At 45.2% G+C, this 24,871-nt stretch overlaps 1 protein-coding gene across 1 annotated transcript in view; it reads left to right on the forward strand.

Moving 5' to 3' along the window:
* CCDC158 (coiled-coil domain containing 158) overlaps nt 1–18,103 on the forward strand; it is a 193,180-nt gene extending 175,077 nt beyond the window's left edge. Inside the window, exon 23 of the mRNA XM_069743236.1 lies at nt 16,862–18,103. Within this exon, the coding sequence (XP_069599337.1) occupies nt 16,862–16,908 (47 nt within the window). The 3' untranslated portion in view covers nt 16,909–18,103. The remainder of the gene's footprint in view (nt 1–16,861) is intronic.
* Nucleotides 18,104–24,871: the final 6,768 nt, after the last annotated feature.

The raw sequence follows: 24,871 nt of genomic DNA on the forward strand, positions 1-24,871 counted from the left end.
AAAATGTGTTCAAAGTGCTGCCCATTGTGTTGGATTGTCAATGCATCCCTCTTCTCCCACTCTTTAGGGCTGCAACTGAACATTGTTAGGCAAGAGATAACCCACTGGGGCTTGATGAGAGGCTTTAGCCATGGCACAGACTGAATTTGTGAACATACTTTTCAATATCCTTATGAGCATTCTGCCACCAAAAGGACCTAGAAAGAGATCTCCAAGTGGCAGAAGAACCCGGATGCCCAGCTAAAATGAAATCATGTATTTCATTAAGAAGATCTACACGTAAAGAGGGTAGTACATAAATTTTGTTTATAAGTAAACCTTCTAGCACACTGTCCAGAGCATCCTGAATGTGCTGCCTGAGATCTATCCCCAGAACACCAACTAACACTCCCTTACAAAGAATCTTCACTGGATTTGTGTCCCTCAACTTTGGGACAAAGCTACAGGACAAAATGTTAGCCTTGACTTTCTTAGCTCCTGGGATATAAGTAACAGCAAGATCAAACCGGCCAAAAAAGGGCCCACCAAGCCTGTCTGGTGTTTAAGCACTTAGCTAAGTCAATTTATAACAGGTTCTTGTGATCAGTAAAGACATTACTCTTATATCTTGACCCCACCCACCAATGTCTCCATTCTTCAAATGCTCTTTAAATCTGCAGAAGCTCTTTATCATGATTAGACTTTGTAAAACAAACAAACAAGAGGTGCCGCGCTGCACAAAGGCTATAGCTGTATGGTGAGTGAGTTCCAATGTCCTACCTCACAGACGGAGGCTGACAAATGTCCTGGGTTAGAAGGTGGTTGCCACAGAACTGTATCCTCCGAAGTGTGAGAGGGCTGCAGCGTCAGCAGTACATAACTGAAAAGGGAGCGTTCTCCCGTAGTGCAATAGTCCCCTATACGCTCGCCGCTGGAGATCCCGGCTGGCCGCCTCGGCCGATGGCGCCGCCGAACAGTAGTGAAACGAAAAGGGGGCGTGGCTAAACGGTGACGTCACCAGTCCATAAGACGGACACAAACAAGGGCCAATCCCGACGCGTTTCGAGGGTAACGACCCTCTTCCTCAAGGTATAATTAGACTTTGCTTGAGAGAACCTCTGGGGGAAAAAACACAAGGATGTAGATACCCACTTTTTTTTCTGTGAAAGAACAGCTCCAAATCCAATAGGGGAAACATCTACCTTAATAAAGAAAGGCAGATCGACCGCTGCTTGATTTTGAACAAGAGCCTTAGAGAAAGCTGTCTTGAAAGCAGAAAAAAGCATGTACTGCCTTGGTTGACCATGAAGAAAAATCTGCTCCCTTCTTAGTCATATCAGTTAAAGGCTTGGCTATAATCAAAAAGTTCTTAATGAACTTCCGATAAAAATTTCCAAAGCCAAAAAATCTCTAACGTTTTCAGGTCACTCAGTTAAACCCAATCGAGGACTGCTTGCACCTTAACGGGGTCCATCCAAAACCTTAAGGCAAAAACCATATGTTCTAAGAACTGGACCTGCTGAATCTCAATTGACATTTCCCCAGTTTTGCAAATAAATGGTTGTCACATAGAACTTGGAGGACCTGTCTGACATGCTCATGATGCTTCTCCTAAATATGCGAGTAAATCAATATGTCATCCAGGTAAATTATCACAAACTTACAGACCAGTGAACAAAAATTTAATTTATAAAATTTTGAAAGCCTGTCAGAGCATTGATTAATCCAAACGGCATCACCAAATTTTTAAAATGACCCTCAGGCGAATGGCGTGCTGAAAGCGGTCTTCCATTTGTCAACTTGACAAACGCGGAGAAGGATTTATGCCCTTCTCAAGACAACTTTGGAAACCATTTAGTGCATTAGAATTTAAAAAAAAAATCAGGTATAAAGGGACAAATCTATGGATAGGGGATACCCACTTGGGGTCCTCAATGATGCCTTTAAATCTTCAAGTACTAAGGAAAGAAGCTAACTGCTTGTAAGTAAGACTAAAGAGGAAGGTCATGATCTTAGGATTATGGGTACTTTTGATGATCAATCATATGAGGTTAAAAATGCTATCTGGAAATATTGGAGTATCCTCAAAATGGATTCCCGATGCCCCACTAATCATGTACAGAAGGGGGAGATCGATCCGCGACCAATTGGTTCATAGTGCCTTCGCTCCTCTAAAAAAGTCCCCTACCTGGTTGGAGAATAGACATAATGGTACTTTCAAATGTGGAAAATGTAGGTTTTGTAAGTATGTCTCCAGAGGTCACAGCTTTACTAGCTCCCACAAGAGAAAGGTGTATGATATGAGACACTTTGCTAACTAAGACGGAGGGGGTAATTTACCTGTTCCAGTGTAGCTGCCCTAAGGATTATGTGGGCAAGACTAAACTGGAGCTACATAGAAGGGTGGGGGAGCATATAGGGGACATACTGAATGGACGCGATACCCCTATTTCAAATCATGCTAGAGGTACACACAGAGGTGACTTGAATTGTTTTACTTTTTGTCTGATGGGAGTGGTGACACCATCAGTGTGAGGTGGGAACTGCGATCGCCTAATTCTCTAGAAAGAAGCGAAATGGATTTTTTGCATGAAGAGCATTAAACCGCAGGGCTTGAATGACTAGTTGCAATTGTTTACTTTGTGTAAACGTTTAGTAGCCCATTACTCTAAAACTTTCCTTATGGATCTAAGGGTACCGTCACACAGTGCAATTTTGATCGCTACGACGGCACGATTCGTGACGTTCGAGCGATATAGTTACGAGATCGCAGTGTCTGACACGCTCCTGCGATCAGGGACCCCGCTGAGAATCGTACGTCGTAGCAGATCGTTTGAAACTTTCTTTCGTCGTCTAGTGTCCCGCTGTGGCGGCATGATTGCATGGTGTAACATATATCGTATACGATGTGCGCGTAGTAACCAACGGCTTCTACATCGCACATACGTCATGAAATTATCGCTCCAGCGTCGTAGATTGCAAAGTGTGACAGCAGTCTACGACGCTGGAGCGATATTGTTACGACGCTGGAGCGTCACGGATCGTACCGTCGTAGCGATGAAAATTGCACTGTGTGACGGTACCCTAAATCCTTTGACCCATTGCCCCTAATGGGGTTAGGTCAGTATTATGCATTTTTTATCATATCATACATCTATTATGTTAATTTGTGTCTTTATGGCCAAAGTATTCAGAAGGGTCTGGCTCCTGAAAGTGGTTTTCTGACATTAGTTTAGTCTAGCTGCGCAAAATGGAGCGCCTATGTGCTCCAGAGAATGAGAGAATGAATATTTGAAAAGCGCCTGCGCACTGTGGAGCGCATTAGCGTTCCACATGCCGGAAGTGGTTAATCACAGGCATGCGCTGAGTTTTGCAAATTTTTTACCCGGAAGGGATCAAGCCAGCGGGCGTCCCAGCACGCAGGTACGTCAGAAACCACGAGGAGGTTTGTGTGTGCATATAAGTCTAAGGTAGCACAAGGTGTTAGAGACTTGTGGTTTTGGATGGATATCGCTCCCACTGCAATCCAGGACACACTCCTCTAATCCAGTGTGATCCTCACCCTTCTGATTCATTATTCAGATAAGTCTTTGTGAACTGATATTGAGCATGTCTCCTGATGAACTGACCTCGGGGAAACGCGTCGAGATGAACATGCTTAATGCTTTATGGCTGTGACATATATATACAGTGGGGCAAAAAAGTATTTAGTCAGTCAGCAATAGTGCAAGTTCCACCACTTAAAAAGATGAGAGGCGTCTGTAATTTACATCATAGGTAGACCTCAACTATGGGAGACAAACTGAGAAAAAAAAATCCAGAAAATCACATTGTCTGTTTTTTTAACATTTTATTTGCATATTATGGTGGAAAATAAGTATTTGGTCAGAAACAAAATTTCATCTCAATACTTTGTAATATATCCTTTGTTGGCAATGACAGAGGTCAAACGTTTTCTGTAAGTCTTCACAAGGTTGCCACACACTGTTGTTGGTATGTTGGCCCATTCCTTCATGCAGATCTCCTCTAGAGCAGTGATGTTTTTGGCTTTTCGCTTGGCAACACGTACTTTCAACTCCCTCCAAAGGTTTTCTATAGGGTTGAGATCTGGAGACTGGCTAGGCCACTCCAGGACCTTGAAATGCTTCTTACGAAGCCACTCCTTCGTTGCCCTGGCGGTGTGCTTTGGATCATTGTCATGTTGAAAGACCCAGCCACGTTTCATCTTCAATGCCCTTGCTGATGGAAGGAGGTTTGCACTCAAAATCTCACGATACATGGCCCCATTCATTCTTTCATGTACCCGGATCAGTCGTCCTGGCCCCTTTGCTGAGAAACAGCCCCAAAGCATGATGTTTCCACCACCATGCTTTACAGTAGGTATGGTGTTTGATGGATGCAACTCAGTATTCTTTTTCCTCCAAACACGACAAGTTGTGTTTCTACCAAACAGTTCAAGTTTGGTTTCATCAGGCCATAGGACATTCTCCCAAAACTCCTCTGGATCATCCAAATGCTCTCTAGCAAACTTCAGACGGGCCCGGACATGTACTGGCTTAAGCAGTGGGACACGTCTGGCACTGCAGGATCTGAGTCCATGGTGGCGTAGTGTGTTACTTATGGTAGGCCTTGTTACATTGGTCCCAGCTCTCTGCAGTTCATTCACTAGGTCCCCCCGCGTGGTTCTGGGATTTTTGCTCACCGTTCTTGTGATCATTCTGACCCCACGGGGTGAGATTTTGCGTGGAGCCCCAGATCGAGGGAGATTATCAGTGGTCTTGTATGTCTTCCATTTTCTAATTATTGCTCCCACTGTTGATTTCTTCACTCCAAGCTGGTTGGCTATTGCAGATTCAGTCTTCCCAGCCTGGTGCAGGGCTACAATTTTGTTTCTGGTGTCCTTTGACAGCTCTTTGGTCTTCACCATAGTGGAGTTTGGAGTCAGACTGTTTGAGGGTGTGCACAGGTGTCTTTTTATACTGATAACAAGTTTAAACAGGTGCCATTACTACATGTAATGAGTGGAGGAAAGAGGAGACTCTTAAAGAAGAAGTTACAGGTCTGTGAGAGCCAGAAATCTTGATTGTTTGTTTCTGACCAAATACTTATTTTCCACCATAATATGCAAATAAATTGTTAAAAAAACAGACAATGTGATTTTCTGGATTTTTTTTTCTCAGTTTGTCTCCCATAGTTGAGGTCTACCTATGATGTAAATTACAGACGCCTCTCATCTTTTTAAGTGGTGGAACTTGCATTATTGCTGACTGACTAAATACTTTTTTGCCCCACTGTATATATATATATATATATATATATATATATATATATATATATATATATATCCTCAATCTAATTCAGATATATCATATATTATGAAAGGGAATTGTCAGTGATGTGAGTTTGTTAACTTTGTGCATTGCTTATCTGGGTGGTGCCCTATATGATATATTTATATCTACCTTTGCTACCTTGATTAAGGGCATACCTAATTGATAACGGTCTGTGAATGTCCCTAAGTTTTTCCCTAGACAAGGTCTTATATGGCTTATCAGAGTTAGACAACGACAAGCGGGGCGCCATTTGCGCAGGATTATAGGGTGCCAACCTCCGCTGGCAGGCAGGACAAACTTAGGTACAGTGTATAGATGAATAGTTATATTCCCCACTGCTTATTATTATTATTATATTATTTATGGGAATAGGTGCAATAATAGAAAGTGTGCAATATATCTGAGCACACAATATTGCACTGGGAAGTGTGCAATATACAGTTAAGTCCATATATATTTGGACAGAGACAACATTTTCCTAATTTTGGTTATAGACATTACCACAATGAATTTTAAACAAAACAATTCAGATGCAGCTGAAGTTCAGACTTTCCGCTTTCATTTCAGGGTATCCACATTAAATTTTTTTCTGTTTTCGCAGCATAAGGATGGCTTGTTTCACCTGCATGGAGCGCTCCTTTGACCGCATGTTTACTTCACAGCAAAACCTTCCAAATGCAAGCACCACACCTCAAGTCAACTCCAGGCCTTTTATCTGCTTAATTGAGAGTGACATAACGAAGGGATTGCCACACCTGTCCATGAAATAGCCTTGGAGTCAATTGTCCAATTACTTTTGGTCCCTTTAAAAACAGGGTGGCACATGTTAAGGAGCTGAAACGCCTAAACCCTTCATCCAATTTTAATGTAGATACCCTCAAATGATAGTTGAAAGTGTGAACTTCAACTGCATCTGAATTGTTTTGTTTAAAATTCATTGTGGTAATGTCTATAACCAAAATTAGAAAAATGTTGTCTCTGTCCAAATATATATGGACTTAACTGTATCTGAGCACACATTATTGACTATTATTGTTAACAATTCCGTTTGTCTGAATTGTATAGTCTGTTGTTTGAAATGCTGTCCTTTTTTACATGACAGGGCCCAGTAGGGTGAATTAGGGAGAGCCTATGTTGAGTGGGGGCGCCATTGCACAGGACTTAGGGTGTCAACCTCTGCGGCAAGGTATTGCACAGATAGTCTGTTAACCAGGGATATTGTGCACCCTGTGTTAGGGGTCGAGTTCCCGCTTCTGCACAGGGGGAATCTCGAGCCACCTCCGCTGCGGTCTCCCATTCTTGTCCAGCCGCAGTGGAGTCTGCTCAGCAAAGACGTCGGTCCCAGCGTCTTGCTCATTCTCACTCTGTTCTGAGAGTTACTGCTGTTTCTCCAGTCTCTGCCATTAAAGCCAGTACTGGTCAGCAGCGAGCGGACTTCTCTGGGACTAAGTCCTTGTCTGCGCATACTGAGCATGCCCAGGGTAAGATCTCCCGTTGGAGATCGAGGGTCATGTGCTCAGGCTCTGCGGCACATTCCATTGGTCCTCTTGACAGGTCTTGGAAGGGCAAAAGTCCTGTGGCCACTTCCTGTGCTGCAACTATATAAACTGCGCATGACCGCACGGCCATGCGCTAGTATTGTCTTGTAAATATGTGTGTGTGTTGTGAGTGAAAGTCGCTCTTTAAATACCCTCCCTATTGAATGTCTGTTCGCGGAAGGTGTATGTTTGCTATCTAGCGCCCGACTTGTCCAACAGCACGAAACACACATTGCAGCGTCCTCTTGCTGTGTCCGCCTGTACGGCGCCGTGCGCTTGCCTTGCGCTTTCCATACCCAAGCCAGTGTGGTTGGTGGCGTCCGTCAGTGCGGCATTGCTCGCACTCCTGTGCATTTATATATTTATTCTTAGTTTCCTTACACACCCAGTTGTGGTGTAGTGCCAGCGAGGGTCTAATCGGACTTCAATCCCAGTTGGGGTTAAGTACGCTGACTGCTCGCTCGCGCTTTAGGTGCGGTGCCGCGATCCTGTGACGCAGCAGGATTGCTCCCTTCACGCTGGGTGAGGTTGAACCCACGTGTATATACTTTAGTGTACCGCCATATAGTCTGCTATTTACTAGCAGCAGGGTTTCTCCTGCACGGTGGACCCCGGACTGCGAACGCATCTTTCTTGGTGCGTTCCTCCAGTCCTAACAGAATACTAGCGCCAGGGTCTGGCTAGTAAATGGCGGATGACCAGCGTTTACAGAGGTACATCCAGCAGCTGGAGGGAAGGTTGGCAGCTCTTGAGCGTACAACCTCAGCTGTGGATGTCACTGCTGTAGCTGTTCAGGCTGCTAGTGTAGCCGCAGCCAGTTTGTCCGCTGCCACCCCTGCTCCGACTTTATCCCGTCTCCCGCTTCCTGACAAGTTTGCTGGCGACAGTAAACAATGTCGCGGATTCGTGAGCCAGTGCTCCATACATCTTGAGCTCCTGGCGTCACGTTTCCCTACGGAACGGGCGAGAGTGGGATTTATTCTATCTCTCTTGTCGGGCAGGGCGTTGGAGTGGGCAACGCCACTTTGGGAGCGAGATGATCGTGTGGTACAGAGTGCTCCTCTCTTCTTGGACACTCTGAAGCAGGTCTTTTTAGGACCTCGTGTTACCCACGATACCGCGCTCCAGTTGTTGACTATTATTCAGGGCACTTCCGTGGTCAGCCAGTTTGCCATCCAGTTCCGGACTCTAGCTTCTGAGTTAGAGTGGCCAGACAAAGTTCTTATTCCGGTGTTCTGGAGGGGACTGGCAGACCATGTGAAGGACGCCTTGGCCACCAGGGAGATACCCGCCACACTGGAGGAACTTATTTCAGTATCTACCCGCATCGACCTCCGTTTTCACGAGCGGAGGTTGGAGCGGACCCAGTGTAGGCAGAGGTTTCGGCTGGCTCCTACCTTCGCCAGACCTCTTGAATCTCCTGTCTTGGCGTCAGATTCCCATGAGGCCATGGAGGTTTCTCGAGCGGGACCTAAGTCTCAGGCCGCTCGAGTACCCGTGGTTTGTAAAAACTGTCATCAACTTGGACATTACGCCAATAAATGTCCGCGGCGGTCGGGAAGACGATCGCGTCTAGTAACCATTGGGGGAGGTTCACTAGACACAGCAGCATTTTCCTCCAAACTGTCCTTTAAAGGGACAATCCTGTTAGGCTCCTCCACTCTAACAGTCGAGCTTTGTGTGGATTCAGGAGCAGAGGGAAACTTCATGTCCTCTGCTTTTGCTCTACGCCATGCTATACCACTAGTCATGCTCGCCAAACCAGTTACAGTTAGAGTTGTGAATGGGGCGACACTTCCACTGCAGATCACACACCAGACAGTTCCGGTCACGCTGTCCATGTCCCCTTCCCACAGGAGATTATTTCCCTTCTTGTTCTTCCCGAGGGAATGGATGAGATTTTGCTGGGAATACCCTGGCTCCGTTTCCACTCTCCACATATTGAGTGGTCCTCAGGGAGAATATTGGGTTGGAGTAAGTCTTGTATGGGCAGGTGTGTGAGTGAGTGTCTACAGGTTTCTACTACTGAGGTACCCGCAGACCTTTCATCTCTTCCTAGGTGCTATTGGTGCTATGCAGACATATTCTCTAAGAAGGCTGCTGAGACCCTACCGCCTCATCGCCCCTACGACTGTCCTATAGACCTCTTGCCTGGAGCTGAACCTCCTCGGGGAAGAGTATATCCCCTCTCTCTCCCAGAGACGGAGGCTATGTCTCAATACATTCAGGAGAATTTGGCAAGAGGGTTTATAAGGAAGTCGGTGTCTCCGGCAGGGGCAGGATTCTTCTTCGTACAGAAGAAGAACGGGAAGTTACGTCCTTGCATCGATTACAGGGGTCTCAATGCTATCACCATTAAAAATAAATACCCGTTGCCCCTGATATCGGAGTTCTTTGACAGGCTAAGGGGAGCTAAGATATTCACCAAATTAGATCTGCGGGGTGCCTATAATCTGATTCGTATCCGTGAGGGGGACGAGTGGAAAACGGCTTTCAATACCAGGGATGGGCACTATGAGTACCTGGTGATGCCCTTCGGGCTCTGTAATGCCCCAGCCGTTTTTCAGGACTTTGTCAACGATATCTTCCGGGATATGCTTTCCACCTCGGTTGTGGTCTATCTGGATGATATTCTCATCTTCTCTCCAGATATTGACTCCCACCGGAGAGATGTTGGCAGAGTCTTCGAACTCCTACGGGCGAATTCCTTATATGCAAAGTTGGAGAAGTGTGTGTTTGAGCAGGAGTCCTTACCTTTCCTGGGCTATATCATCTCGGCCCAGGGATTGGCTATGGATCCTGCCAAACTACAGGCAGTGATGGACTGGCAGGAACCCCATTCTCTTAAAGCGGTGCAGCGCTTTATGGGGTTCATAAATTACTATCGCCAGTTCATCCCCCACTTCTCAACTTTGGTAGCTCCCTTGGTATCCCTCACCAAGAAGGGAGCGAATCCCAAATTGTGGTCCGAAGGGGTCTCCAAGGCCTTCGCTTCTATAAAGTCCCATTTTGCTAGCGCTCCCATCTTACATCGTCCCGATGTAGATAAGCCATTCCTTATGGAGGTGGATGCCTCATCCGTTGGTGCTGGAGCAGTCCTCTATCAAAAGGATGCTCAAGGTCGGAAGCACCCATGCTTCTTCTTCTCAAAGACCTTCACACCAGCGGAGAGAAATTACTCCATCGGGGATAGGGAGTTGCTGGCAATGAAGTTGGCCTTTTCGGAGTGGAGACATCTCTTGGAGGGTGCTCGGTTCCCATTCCAAGTCTTCACGGACCACAAGAATTTGGTCTATTTGCAGACAGCCCAGCGGCTGAATTCTCGTCAGGCCAGATGGTCCTTGTTTTTCTCCCGGTTCCACTTTACTCTACATTATCTCGCCGGAGAGAAGAACATTCGTGCTGACGCTCTCTCTCGCTCCCTTGTGTCAACTGAGGAGGAGGAGGACGAGCCTCGGCTCATTGTCCCTTCGGAGAGTCTGAGAACCGTAGCTCCGGTTTCGCTTGAGTCTGTGCCTCCGGGCAAGACTTTTGTTCCCATCAATTTGCGACCGGAGGTTCTCTCCTGGGCTCATTCGTCCAGAGTGGGTGGACACTTTGGGGCAAAGAGGACATCAGAGTTGCTGGCGAGAATGTACTGGTGGCCACATATGGTTCGTGACGTCGGAGACTACGTTCGGGCATGTGTCTCTTGTGCCAAGAATAAGTCTCTCCGTCAACGGCCAGCTGGGTTGTTATACCCTCTGCCGGTGGCAGACAGGCCCTGGGAGATGGTCGGGATGGACTTTGTGGTGGGTCTGCCCAAGTCTCGTGGCTGTACCATTATTTGGGTAATCACCGACCATTTTTCTAAAATGGTGCATTTGGTGCCGCTTCCTCGGCTACCTTCTGCACGGGCCTTGGCAGCATTGTTTATTAAACACATCTTCCGTCTTCACGGTATGCCAGACAAAATTGTCAGTGATCGGGGTCCCCAGTTTGCGTCTCGGTTCTGGAGAGAGCTTTGTCATCTTCTCACTATTGAGTTAAATCTCTCTTCGGCATATCATCCCGAGACGAATGGGTTGGTGGAGAGAGCCAACCAGACCTTGGTCACATATCTGCGACATTTTGTCTCTGCTAAGCAAGATGACTGGGCATCTTTGCTACCGTGGGCGGAGTTTGCTCTTAATGCTGTAGCTGACTCCACTGGACAGACCCCATTCCTCCTTAACTATGGTCAGCATCCGCGGGTACCTGTGCCCTTGCCTGTGTCTTCCGCCGATTCCAGGGTGGCAGACTGGGCTGTGGAGGCACGGGACATTTGGGATCGCACTCAGGATGCCATTCGGGCTTCCAAGGAGAGAATGAGGTCCTCCGCCGACGCACATCGGCGCCCCGCTCCAACCTTTGCTCCTGGCGATTTGGTGTGGCTCTCCGCCCGTAACATCAGGCTGCGAGTTGAGTCTACCAAGTTTGCACCTCGCTACTTAGGTCCTTTTAAGGTCCTCGAACAGGTTAATCCTGTGGTTTACCGTCTGGCCCTTCCTCCACGCCTTGGTATCACCGACACCTTTCATGTGTCCCTCCTTAAGCCCGTCTACATGTCCCGGTTTTCTGAGTCTTCTACTGGGACGTCGGGTTCGTCTACGGACGATTACGAGGTGAACGCTATCTTGGGGTTCAAGGTGGTTCATGGCAAAAAATTTTATTTGGTGGACTAGAGGGGTAGATCCTGGGAGCCTGCTGAGCACATCCGGGCTCCGCAGCTCATTGCTGCCTTCGAACATAGCGAGGCCCAAGGAGGGGGGGGCAATGTTAGGGGTCGAGTTCCCGCTTCTGCACAGGCGGAATCTCGAGCCACCTCCGCTGCGGTCTCCCATTCTTGTCCAGCCACAGTGGAGTCTGCTCAGCAAAGACGTCGGTCCCAGCGTCTTGCTCATTCTCACTCTGTTCTGAGAGTTACTGCTGTTTCTCCAGTCTCTGCCATTAAAGCCAGTACTGGTCAGCAGCGAGCGGACTTCTCTGGGACTAAGTCCTTGTCTGCGCATACTGAGCATGCCCAGGGTAAGATCTCCCGTTGGAGATCGAGGGTCATGTGCTCAGGCTCTGCGGCACATTCCATTGGTCCTCTTGACAGGTCTTGGAAGGGCAAAAGTCCTGTGGCCACTTCCTGTGCTGCAACTATATAAACTGCGCATGACCGCACGGCCATGCGCTAGTATTGTCTTGTAAATATGTGTGTATGTTGTGAGTGAAAGTCGCTCTTTAAATACCCTCCCTATTGAATGTCTGTTCGCGGAAGGTGTATGTTTGCTATCTAGCGCCCGACTTGTCCAACAGCACGAAACACACATTGCAGCGTCCTCTTGCTGTGTCCGCCTGTATGGCGCCGTGCGCTTGCCTTGCGCTTTCCATACCCAAGCCAGTGTGGTTGGTGGCGTCCGTCAGTGCGGCATTGCTCTCACTCCTGTGCATTTATATATTTATTCTTAGTTTCCTTACACACCCAGTTATGGTGTAGTGCCAGCGAGGGTCTAATCGGACTTCAATCCCAGTTGGGGTTAAGTACGCTGACTGCTCGCTCGCGCTTTAGGTGCGGTGCCGCGATCCTGTGACGCAGCAGGATTGCTCCCTTCACGCTGGGTGAGGTTGAACCCACGTGTATATACTTTAGTGTACCGCCATATAGTCTGCTATTTACTAGCAGCAGGGTTTCTCCTGCACGGTGGACCCCGGACTGCGAACGCATCTTTCTTGGTGCGTTCCGCCAGTCCTAACACCCTGTATCTTTCAGCCAAACAATGGACATCATTTTATGGTCGTATGTGTGATGTGACTGTTATTTTATTATATGATTTATTAAATGCTAAGTCTTATTGTGCTTATTCAGTTTATTTTTTGTATAGAGTGCTTTATGTCGGTGAATATTATAATGTTTTTTGGCACTTTTATGCTATGTTCTGTGAAATAATAAGATCTTGGCAGACATGTGGAAAGTACGAGTCACCCCATGACCTAATCACTTGAGTCGCCCAATTAATTGCAGGATTGTGCTTAATTAAGCATAGCAGGCCTAGCACTAATATGGCAGATAGAGAAAACAAACATGAATGATATGAATTCAATATGTGATACTCCTACTTTCATACATACATTCTCAACCTTCATAGTAATGTTATTTTGTGAAAGTGGAGAATTATTCATTTTCAAAACTTGAATGGGAAAGCCGAGGGAAGAGAAATTATAACCACAGTTTATAGTGAAATCATGATCAATTAGATTCAAGGCCGAACCTGAATCTACAAATGCATAAAAATAAAACTAGATTTATAGAGATACCTGTAAGAAAATAACTTATGCTTGTAACAGAGATAATCTCAGACTCTTGGAACATGTATCTTTGCATCTTTACCTTTTAAAGTCTCCTCCTTTTCTTCTGTTTTAGAAATTATTATATTTGAAACAAGAAACCAAATGACCAAAGTATAAATGAGATGATGATCCAAGTTCTGAATCTTTGCAAGCAACAATTTGCATAGATTTACGAGTTTCAATTAATAATGCGGTAGATGCCACTGAAACGCCTTTAAATGTGTCTATCTCTCAGGCATCTTTCTAAATGAACAGCAAGTGTCATAGCCTCCTCCAGGGACTGTGGCCAGGAACTGTAGACCAGCATATCCTTAGTCTGATCAGAAAGTACCTGACAGAACCAACTCCAAACAGCGGGATCATTCCAGGAGGTACCTACTGTCCAACAATTAAAATATGAGCAGTAGTGTTGAGCATTCCGATACCGCAAGTATCGGGTATCGGCCGATACTTGCGGTATCGGAATTCCGATACCGAGATCCGATATTTTTGTGATATCGGGTATCGGTATCGGAAGTGTAAAATAAAGAATTAAAATAAAAAATATTGTTATATTCACCTCTCCGGCGGCCCCTGGACATCAGCGGGAGGATCCGGCGTCCGGCACGGCTTCTTTCTTCAAAATGCGCGCCTTCAGGACCTGTGGTATGACGTCCCGGCTTCTGATTGGTCGCGTGCCGCCCATGTGACCTCCACGCGACCAATCAGAAGCCGCGACGTCATTCCTCAGCTAAAGTCCTAGAATGAGCGCCTTTTAGGACCTGAGGAATGACGTTGCGGCTTCTGATTGGTCGCGTGGCGGTCACATGGGCGGCACGCGACCAATCAGAAGCCGGGACGTCATTCCACAGGTCCTGAAGGCGCGCATTTTGAAGAAAGAAGCCGTGCCGGACGCCGGATCCTCCCGCTGATGTCCAGGGGCCGCCGGAGAGGTGAATATAACAATATTTTTTATTTTAATTCTTTATTTTACACTTTAATATGGATCCCAGGGCCTGAAGGAGAGTTTCCTCTCCTTCAGACCCTGGGATCCATGAGGATACATTCCGATACTTGATGTCCCATTGACTTGTATTGGTATCGGATATCGGTATCGGCGATATCCGATATTTTTCGGGTATCGGCCGATACTATCCGATACCGATACTTTCAAGTATCGGACGGTATCGCTCAACACTAATGAGCAGTAATCCTCAGCTTTATGGCCTCCCTGAGCCAGCTTACAGATTTTAGATTCAGCCACAGTGACTTTGACAGGGTCGCCATAAATGAGGCTAAGAGCATAAAAAAATGCATCTACAGAGGAAAACACTGGAGAATCCTTAGGCAAAGAAAATTCCCAAGCCTCTAGATCTCCACTGAGTAAAGAAAAAACAATGCCTACTTATTGACACATCTAACACAGCAGTGATAGTACGTAGGCAAAATTATAATTTACACGATGCAGCAAAAAACTGAAAACCTACTTATGTCCTCTTCAAAGCAATCTGACAACTTTAACTGGGGCTTAACTACGATACTCTGTCATTCGGGACAAAACAACAAGTGAACTGTTGTTGACGCTTGATATCTGTAACCTTTTGGGATAAGGATTGCGGAAAATGCGTTGACACCTAAGAATGCACTAATCGGCTGACTATAGTGTTACGAATATGTACATACTCCTGCAAGGGAAACGCCGCACCTGCACCTAACAGGTCCTATTACAGACTAGACAGGCCCTAGCCACACATCTAAAAACTCTACCTTACACACTGAAAGCCCATCCATTGAGGGGTTTCTCTTACCTCCTGAGGAGAGGAACCACTGCAAAGGCCACAACACACTGCAAACAAGTGGAAAGGAAAGTGTGAAGTAAGATACAATAACCCACGGTGAGAAACTCAAACACATTCATTTAGAGTAGAGCTGGAAAGTTAAGGAGAACCAAAGATAAAAGGAACAAGTATAACCTCCCAGAAGCCTAACAGTGGCAAAATGAAAAGATGCGAGGAAGGAAATCAAACAGACTCACTGCAAGAATACAACTGGAGTTTACCAAGCAAGGTAAACCCTTAAGTTGAAGTGCTGGAATGTCTGAACACACATCCACAGAGAGGTATAGCCAGCAAGGAAGTGAAGGAAACATGAAATACCACCCAGAATGTAACAGGGCAAACCAAAACAGGAAAATGAGAAACACCTGGAGAGGAGTAAACCAATAAAGGAAAACAAAGACAATAGAAAAAAATCAGCAACTGGACAGGCAAGTAAAGGAAATAGCTCAGCAGGCAGGGGACTGACCATGCAGCAACAGATCACCGAATCGAATCCCCAAACTGAGCTATGACATCTTTGCTCCAATTGCTGAGGCCTGGTACCTGGAAAATGAACATGAACTTGTAAAGCAATTCTTAATATCACAAGAAAATGACTGCACTAGTAACAGTAACAGATGTAAATGTTTCAGGGAGCTGTGCATAACTGGAAAAAAAGGGACTGAACAAATATATACCAATCATCCAAAACATTAAATTACCTATCTAATTTTGTGTCAGTCGCCTTTGTCCTACTAAAACATGTTAGGACATGTTAGGTTAGGCTATGGGTTGAACTAGATGGACTTATAGTCTTCCTTTAACCTTAATAACTATGTAACTATGTAAAACAGTTTCGGCTTTTTTAGGTATAGACTCCACAATAACTTTTTAAGTTAAGGTATGGACTGTAAAATTGCTCTGAAGGTGCTTGGTAGGTACTAATCCTTACATACTGAGAACACCACACAAAACTGTGGTTTTAGACATGCTATGTCCCAGTCTTCTAAACATCATAATTTGGCCCTTCTCAACGTCCCGTAGATCACTGTGTTTGCCCATTTTTCCTACTTTCAACACATTAGTTTCAAGGACTGACTGTTCACTTGTCTAATATATCAAACAATTTGACCAGTGCCGCCCTCACAAAATAAACAATGGTATACATTAACAATAAAACTATGTCTGCAATTTCAAATAGTGAAATAAAGGGTTACACCCAAAAATCAGTTATAAACAAGTGCAGAAAAAATAAGAGCAATTTTAGAAGCTCGTGTTAACCAGCAGCAGCAGTCCCGTGGTGTCGAGAAATATTTACTACACAGCTAAGATTAAACTGTTCCCTACAAGTTCATGAGCTACCTACTTAACAGATTATAGCCGTGGATCCTCTTTGTAACCTAAGTCAATTCCACTTACTGTAACTTTCTAGTAAGAAAAGGGGATTTTAAGTTTTGTAAGAGTCTGAAACATCTCATATTACATTTGAAAATATACTATCTCCCATACACTGTACAGAGAGACAATAGGAATTCATGCTCTATTTTTTTCTATGTAGCTCATGTTCAGAAGCAACAGCATGACGGCCATTACATGGCATTACTGAGCAGTGTAGCTGTGAATCTTTCTCTTGGGCAGACAAACACTAAGGGAAAACAGCACAATCTGTTCTTTAGTCTCTCTGTCACTCTGCTTGGAGTCCATTAGGCAACTGTAAACTGATTCCTCAGTGAGCAGGCAATCTTTTCTCTTGGTGACATAATTTCACTTAGTTTTGTATTCTAAAGTGTTTACAAATGCACTGCAAAACAAAGGATTAACTGTTATGTAGAAATCATAATCCATTTTTTTTGTATTTCAGAAATGTCTTTAATTTTTGGGACTGCAGATGGAAACATTTTCAGTTGAGAAGCCTGAATGACTGGACAGACAGACCGGCTGTTACTAAATGTGGAGTCTAACTTAATGAGAATGAATAATGTTTTTTATGTAACTTGTACATTTTTGTAAGACTCTATGTACAATGAATTTGTATGTGTGTGTGTATATATATATATATATATATATAAATATATATATACACTTAGACTTTATATACACTGTATATATGAAGTTTAATGTCTGTATACTGTACAGTATATAGTACAGTATATTTTTTATGATCTGCCATCCTATGGACCACCAAGAAGCCATACTACTGAAAATTATGCCAATGAAGTTTGTGATAACTTTTAGGCTGTGTGAATGCAATCCGCAATTTTTGTGCATATGTTGCGTTTTTTTCAGCGAATAAAACGCATTACGGAAAAAAACGCAGCATGTTCATTAATTTTGTGGATTTTTAGCGGATTTCCCGCTAGTTAATGCATTGGGAAGCTCCAGAAAAAAACACAAAAAATCCGCACAAAAAAACACGCAAAAAACGCAAGAAAACCACGAGACAAACGCATGCGGATTTCCAGCTGAAAAAGTCCGGTTTTGTTCAGGAATTTTCTGCAAATAATCCTGACGTGTGCACATAGACTTATTGTCTCCAAATTCATTTAGGAGATGTATGGCGACAATTTACATCCTGGAATATTAGAATTTTGAGAAGCCAGGGTACCTTTTTATATGCGGATATATTATATATCACTAGATGGCAGCCCGATTCTAAAGAATCGGGAGTCTAGAATCCATATATACTTTATTTATTCAAATGTAAGAATAATACAATTAATAAATAATAGTAAGAAAGAACAAAAATAATAGGCAGTATATGGAGAAAACACCAAACAAAAGTTCAAAATTGGTGTGAAAATGTCACTGAACCACTTCACAACTAAATATATATAGTTTTGGTAAATGGTATTATCATTTTTTTGACGAAATTCGGCAGGAGCTTGAAGAGCAACGTCACTGGGCCCGCCTCCACGCAGTAGAAACTTGCTGTGAGGTAAAAATTCAAAAATCACACCAAAATGGCGGGCGGAGTGTGTCACAGTACGGCACGTTTCTGATTGGTCGCTCGCAGCAGGCGGCAACCAATCAGACACTGGACACTGTTGACGTCACTTATCTCCGGACATTAGCTCCAGACATTAGCTCCGGACATTAGCTCCGGACATTAGCTCCGGACAAAGCCACGGAAGTTGGCACAAATTGCAGGAAGTAGTATTCTAGGCAATTATATATTAGATTATTATATATTATTATTATATGCGGATTATAAGACACACCCCAAATATTGGGGAGGAAAAAAGGAAAAATACTTTTTTTTTTTTAAATAAAATGATGAGTGTTATAATCCGCTTTTTGCGGTAGCTTACCTGGGGCAGTGGTGGTGGTGGAGCGGAGTCCCAGATGGGATGCTGCTAGTGGAGGCAGGAGATGCTGAGGGCCCCAAGCTTGTAGTTTGGGGTGTTCGGCTGTGGTAGAACTTGGGCCATGGCTCCTCCGCATAGAAGAGTATAGAAAGTGTGGGGCTCTGGGCCTTCACAAAATGTCTGCGGAGCCCCCTCACTGCCAAACACCTTGTTGTGCCAGCCTGGGACCTGCAGCCAGAGCCAGATTCCTGCCTCCGCCACCAACAGAAGTTTCTGACAGCAGCGACTCCGGACCCCGCTCTACCACTGCCAATAAGCTCCATCGCAGCTACAATTCGGATTATAAAACGCGCCCCCATTGCCCCCCAAATTTGAGGGAAAATATGCGTCTTATATGAAACACATCTGCCATATTTTTACAATTATATGTTATAAACACTGAAAGATGTAAAGTCCAAAAGAAAGCTTGCCTAATAGAGTGGTGCAGCCACAAGGCTCAATTAGCTACTCCAAATCATTTGTGCTAAAACTGTGTTTCAGTGGCAAATCAGAATGTCAGATTTCCACTCAAAATCATTAGGCATATCAGTGTTGTTCAGGCCCAGTATCTTAGAAAATAAATAATGATTGTTCATTTAATGACAGCTGACTGACAGCTGTGGGCCTAAGGTTGTGAAACAACAGGGTACAAGAGGGGAAGGCTACTTATAACATGAGTGAGAAAAAGCTAGGTCATGGTGGAAGGGGGAATAGACCAGGTGTTCGACGTGTACTTGGGTTAGCTGTTAATGTAAATGAAAGTTCAACTGAAAAAACACCGTCTCGTTCTATCCAAATAACACTGACAACATCTGTTACTGGCCAACTCAACTCCTTTTCTTTTTGCAGCTGCACAGCAGTGTGCCTTGTAGATGAGGCTTAGAAAGAGCATATGCTCCATTGGATGGCAAGATATGCATCAAGTGTCCTCTCCTCCTCTTGCTCTACCTTAAAATCACACACAGTACAATCTTCAGAAGTGGCACCCCAATCACCCTTGTTTCTCCCTCTTCAAAAATTTCCCAATGCCCAACTGACAGTGGGGAACCACAGATGGGCCATTCTGAAGAGCTGTTCACACATTCTTTTCCATGGGTATGAGAGGTCTGCTCAGGAATCACAGAAACCATAGGAGGAAAGCATCTGCACCGATGTCCAAAATGTTTTCATGTTGGATCCTGGGTCGGACCAGGTCCGAGCAGAATCCAGACCCTCGTCACCAGACATTAACCACCAAGGGTGGAGGTGATCTTGATGAGACTCAGATGACAAAGGCACACGTGGACTGTGCTGTGGTGTCAGGTCAGGAAGAGGAGGAGGGTGACTATCAGGGTGAGGAATGTGAGAACAGAGAGGATAACAATGAAGTTGTAGATTTCTCTTGGCGTGAAACCAGAGGTACACAGGTAAGTATCTGTATATGATGGTTAGCACTGATGATGCTGTCATCAGCATCACTATTCCAGTCATCTAGATGCGGGAGCACACTTCGAATAGTCTGCGTGAGGAGGTGATGGACACAGAGGAAGAGCTGGAGACAGAGGAGGAGGTGGAAGGAATAAAAATATTTCAAATTTATGGACTGTCGTCGCAAAGGCGGGTGCCATGGGAGGGTGGCTTTCAACAATCAAGGTACCAAACTGTTAGTGAAGGTGCTGGAGCCAAGGAACAAATTTAGGCGCATGAGGTGATGGCCGCGCAACAGTCAGGAGATGAAGAAGATAATAATCCACTCTCTGTTGTCCGTGGTTGGTGGGAGAGGATAGAGGAAGTGCCTGACACATGAGCGCCTTTTTGCTGCAAAATTTTCAATACAATACCCATAGTCTTAGGGTTAGAATTATGCTGACTACTAGGTTGACAATCTGTTAGATCCACGGTACAAGAGTAAATTTAGCCAGATGCTTCCCCCCTGGAAAGAGATGCGCACATGCTAGAGTATTGAAATAAGCTTGTGGACAATCGTAAGAGTGGTTTTCCCCAAGACTTCAGTGAGGCACACAGTGTGCATCCAAGTTATAGACGTCCAAGAATAGGAACGACAAGGCGTCATCGCAGTAGCAGTGTAAGTGGCATAAGCATTTTCTGTGAGTCATTTAACACATTTTTTAGACCAGCTTGTGCGCAAGTAGAACAGACTATAAGTCTGACACATAGTGAACGATGGGAGAGGATGGTGTAGGAATATCTGGAGCTTAATTTCAACACTATCAGGGGGGGTTTGGACCAATTTACATTTTGTCTTCAAAAATTTAAGAGTGGCCTGAGCTCACCTGTCATGCCTCGGAGGTTTTGTCATGCCTGGCAGCCAGCGTTCTTTCAGGATGTGTTGCAAGCGCTGCTGGTGGTGTCCAGATGGATAGCCGCATCCAGCTGTCCCCTCAAAGTGTAGATTGCCTAATTTTCATCAAATTAAACAAGTCATGGATCTCCTATGACTTTTGCACTCTAATCGCAGAGTGCAGAGTGGGCAGAGTGGGCAATGGTGTTGTTTTTAGTGTCATGTATTTATCTTGCGTTATTGCAGTCCTTGCCTTCTTTGTGGTGTCCTCTGTGAATGCTGTTGCTAATGCTGCTGATGTTATAAACATTTTTTTGAAATGTGGAGACTCAAAATTGTGTCTCCATCTTGTGGGTTGCCTGTGGTGGAAGATGTGTCAGAGGTCTATTATACTGTTTCTACTCTGTGGAAATTGATGCCACATTAGTGGTGAGTGACAATTATTTATTTGAATATGGAGACTCAAAGTTGGGTCTCCGTCAGGTGGGTTGCCTGTGGTGGAAGGTGTGTCAGAGGCATGTTATACTGTTTCTACTCTATGGAAATTGATGCCACTTTAGTGCTGTTTGACAACTATTTTTTTAAATGTGGAGACTCCAAGTTGCATCTCCATCAAGTGGGTTGCCTGTGGTGGAAGGTGTGTCAAAGGCCTATTATATTGTGTCTGCTCTGTGGAAATTGATGCCACTTAAGTGGTATGTGACAATTACTTTTTGAAATATGGAGACGCCAACTTGGGTCTCCATCTGGTGAGTTGCCTGTGTAATGAGAGCTCCTAGACAAGCAGGCCTGCACTTACTTAAACCCCTTCCCACAAACAGCAGTATATGTACGACGGCACATTCACGCAGCCTCACACTGAGCGCTGCAGCAATAGGGTGTGGGGTGTCAGCTCTGTGAGAGAACTGACACCCCACTGCAACACCCATGATCGGTGCTGGCACCAATCGCGGGCATTTAACCCCTCTGATGCTGCTGTCAGTAGTGACAGCATCATAGAGGAGCATCACTCAGGGAATGGGTTCCCTGCGTGCTTCTATCAGAGCAATGCAATGCGATTGCGTTGTCCTGATGGTCTCCACGGAGACCCCTGGTTGCAAGATGGCCAGGGCTGGTTTTAGACAAAATGGGGCCCTGGGCAAAATTCAAAGTGGGACCCCCAATCCTGAAATATTCCATCAACAATATTGTTAGGCGCCCTTCACATGTCCATATAAAGCACATACGTGTAACACTGTTATCGGTGTCAGCAGTGTTTTCAGTGTGTTGTCCATGTGCCAGCCGTGTTTTTCCAGTATGGAAACTGGAAATGACAAAGCTTCTCTTACACTTTCCATGTTAAACATTAAACATGGACGGCACACGTACGGCACATGGACGGCATGTTTACATGGACCCATAGACTTATATTGGCCCTTGTCATCTGTGCTGCTGGGAAAACACAGACATGAGTGCAGCACCGTAGGTTAAAGAGGGAACATGTGGCATCTGTGAAAAACATGATACATGGTTGTGTGAAGGGGCCATAAAGACACATAATAGAAAACATTAGCAGAATTTTTCTACATCCTACCTCACAAACAGCAGAATAAAAAGAGATTTAAAAAAAAGTCCTATATACCCCCAACCTACTCTGCTAAATCCCCTCTGGCTCCGTGGCCTATGGTTCGGGGTCCCTGATGGTTATTAGAGTTGAGCGACTTTTACTTTTCTAGGATCGAGTCTGGTTTCACGAAACCCGACTTTCTCAAAAGTCGGATCGGGTGAAATCGGCCAATTATTGCGAAAAGTTGGGGGTCACCCGAAACACGAAACCCAATGCAAGTCAATGGGGAATCAAAGTCGGCAGTGAGTGGAGGACAGGAAAACACCTACAGTGCTCATTTTAATGCCAAAAACATCAATTTGTGTTTCTTAAGCTTGTCAATCTTAATTTACTTTATAATAATAGTTAGGCATTGAAAACAGGGGCCCATTTGGCTAAAGTTGTGGGGGGGGGGGGGCTGGCTCAAGATTTTCGTGGGCCCAGGAAATGCGGAATATGTCACGGCGGTGGAGCAGGGAGAAGTAAGTATTTCAACTTTGCAAGTGCTGCGATCCGGAGCAAGCAGGGGGGCCCACTAGTTGGCACTGGCACAGGGCCCCTCATAGTATGGCGGTGTGTTTGACAGCGGGCAGCGCCTCCCACTGCCAGAGACACTTTTGCAAACTATGAGGGGCCCTGTGTCAGTGCCAACAAGTATGTCCCCCCACCTGATGAAGGAACCTGCACTTTCGTCTGCACCTTCCTTTTTGTCCCCGTGTAAGGTGGTATAGTATGCGGCAAGGGGAACTTGACTTTCAGCAGGGTCAGATTCTGGCTGTGTAGAGTGCAAGGGGAATGTAGTGGTCTGGGTCAATCTACCAGCAGACTCATCTAGCAGTGGCTGGCCAATGGGCAGGATGAGGAGGAAACACAGATATAGGCCCAAATAAGAAAGTAGGCTAAATCCAGTTCAAGTTTGGTAACAGGACTAAACAGGCGGCATTGCTTTGTTCAGCGGAGGACAACTGTAATGAGAGGCTGACACAGTTAGTAGGCCCCAAAAAGTAAGTAGGCTAAATGCATTTCAAAATTGCTAACAGGACTTAACTGGCGGCATTGCTTTGTTCAGCGGAGGACAACTGTAAGGAGTGGCTGACACAGTTACTAGGCCCAAATAAGTAAGTAGGCTAAATGCAGTTCAAAATTGCTAACAGGACTAAACTGGCGGCATTTCTTTGTTCAGTGGAGGACAACTGTAATGAGGGGCAGACACAGTTAGTAGGCCCAAATAAGAAAGTAGGCTAAATGCAGTTCAAAATTGCTAACATTAGTACACAGGTGGCATAGCTTTGTTCAGCGGAGGAGGACAACTGTTATGAAAGGCTCACACAGTTACTAGGCAGAAGTAAGTAAGTAGGCTACATGCAGTTCAAAATTGGTAACAGGAGTACACAGGCGGCATTGCTTTGTTCAGTGGAAGACAACTGTAATAAGTGGCTCAGACAGACTGAGTAGGCCTAAAATAAAAAAGGTTAAATGCAGTTTACAATTGGTAACAGGAGTACACAGGTGGCATTGCTTTTTTCAGTGGAAGACAACTGTTATAAGTGGCTCAGACAGACTGAGTAGGCCTAAAATAAAAAAGTAGGCTAAATGCAGTTCAAAATTGGTAACAGGAGTACACAGGTGGCATTGCTTTGTTCAGTGGAAGACAACTGTTATAAGTGGCTCAGACAGACTGAGTAGGCCTAAAATAAAAAAGTAGGCTAAATGCAGTTCAAAATTGGTAACAGGAGTACACAGGCGGCATTGCTTTTTTCAGTGGAGGACAACTGTAATAAGTGGCTGACACAGTTAGTAGGCCAAAATAATAAAGTGGGCTAAATGTCAGCCAAAAAAAGTTCATAAATAAACTGGTGGCATAGCTAGGTAAAGGGGTGGGCTCCTCTGCTGAGTAGCAGACAGTGGTAGTTGGCGCAAAGTATTAACTGGTCTAAATGGAGGCCAGGGCCCCTGTATATTTTTACTATCATCTATCATTTCAACAGATTTGTATTGGCAGTGCCATTGAAGGATTTAACAGCACAGACTACACAGTGGTGGAGCAGGGAGAGGTAAGTTTTGCAAGTGGTAGAGCACTGTTCGAGCTGGGGGGGAACATTCTCTCGTGGGCAGCGGTACTGGCTCAGGGCCCCTCATATTACGACGGTGTGTCTGACGTTGGTTGTGCACCACCACCATCAGAGACACTTCATTGTACTATGAGGGACCCTGTGCCAGTGCCATCGCCCAAGAGTGGGCACACCCACCTGTCCAGGCAAACGGCACCCGCACGGGTGCTTGCGCCAAGTGGTGACCACGGCCATGTGGGGGGAGTCAGCCCATTTAGGGAGGTATAAAAATGGCCTATGGTGGACATTCAGCAGCTGCAAATGGAGGAATTGGAGCAGTCAGTAAGAGGAGGCCAAAAGCAAGACATTTTTAAGGCAAGCTACGTGTCAGCATGGGAAGGTGGGGCAAAATAATTTGAAATCCATGATTGGTTCATTTTAATGAAGGTTAGATCATTAACAATTCGGGTAGCCAGACATGTCCTTTTTTCGGTCAGTATTGAACCAGCAGCACTGCAGACTCTTTCTGATAGCACACTAGCAGCTGGGCAAGCGAGCTCCTGTAATGCATATTCTGCCAATTCAGGCCAGGTGTTTATTTTAGATGCCC

Source organism: Ranitomeya imitator, chromosome 1 (assembly GCF_032444005.1).
Source record: "Ranitomeya imitator isolate aRanImi1 chromosome 1, aRanImi1.pri, whole genome shotgun sequence".
Classification (NCBI taxonomy): Eukaryota; Metazoa; Chordata; class Amphibia; order Anura; family Dendrobatidae; genus Ranitomeya; species Ranitomeya imitator.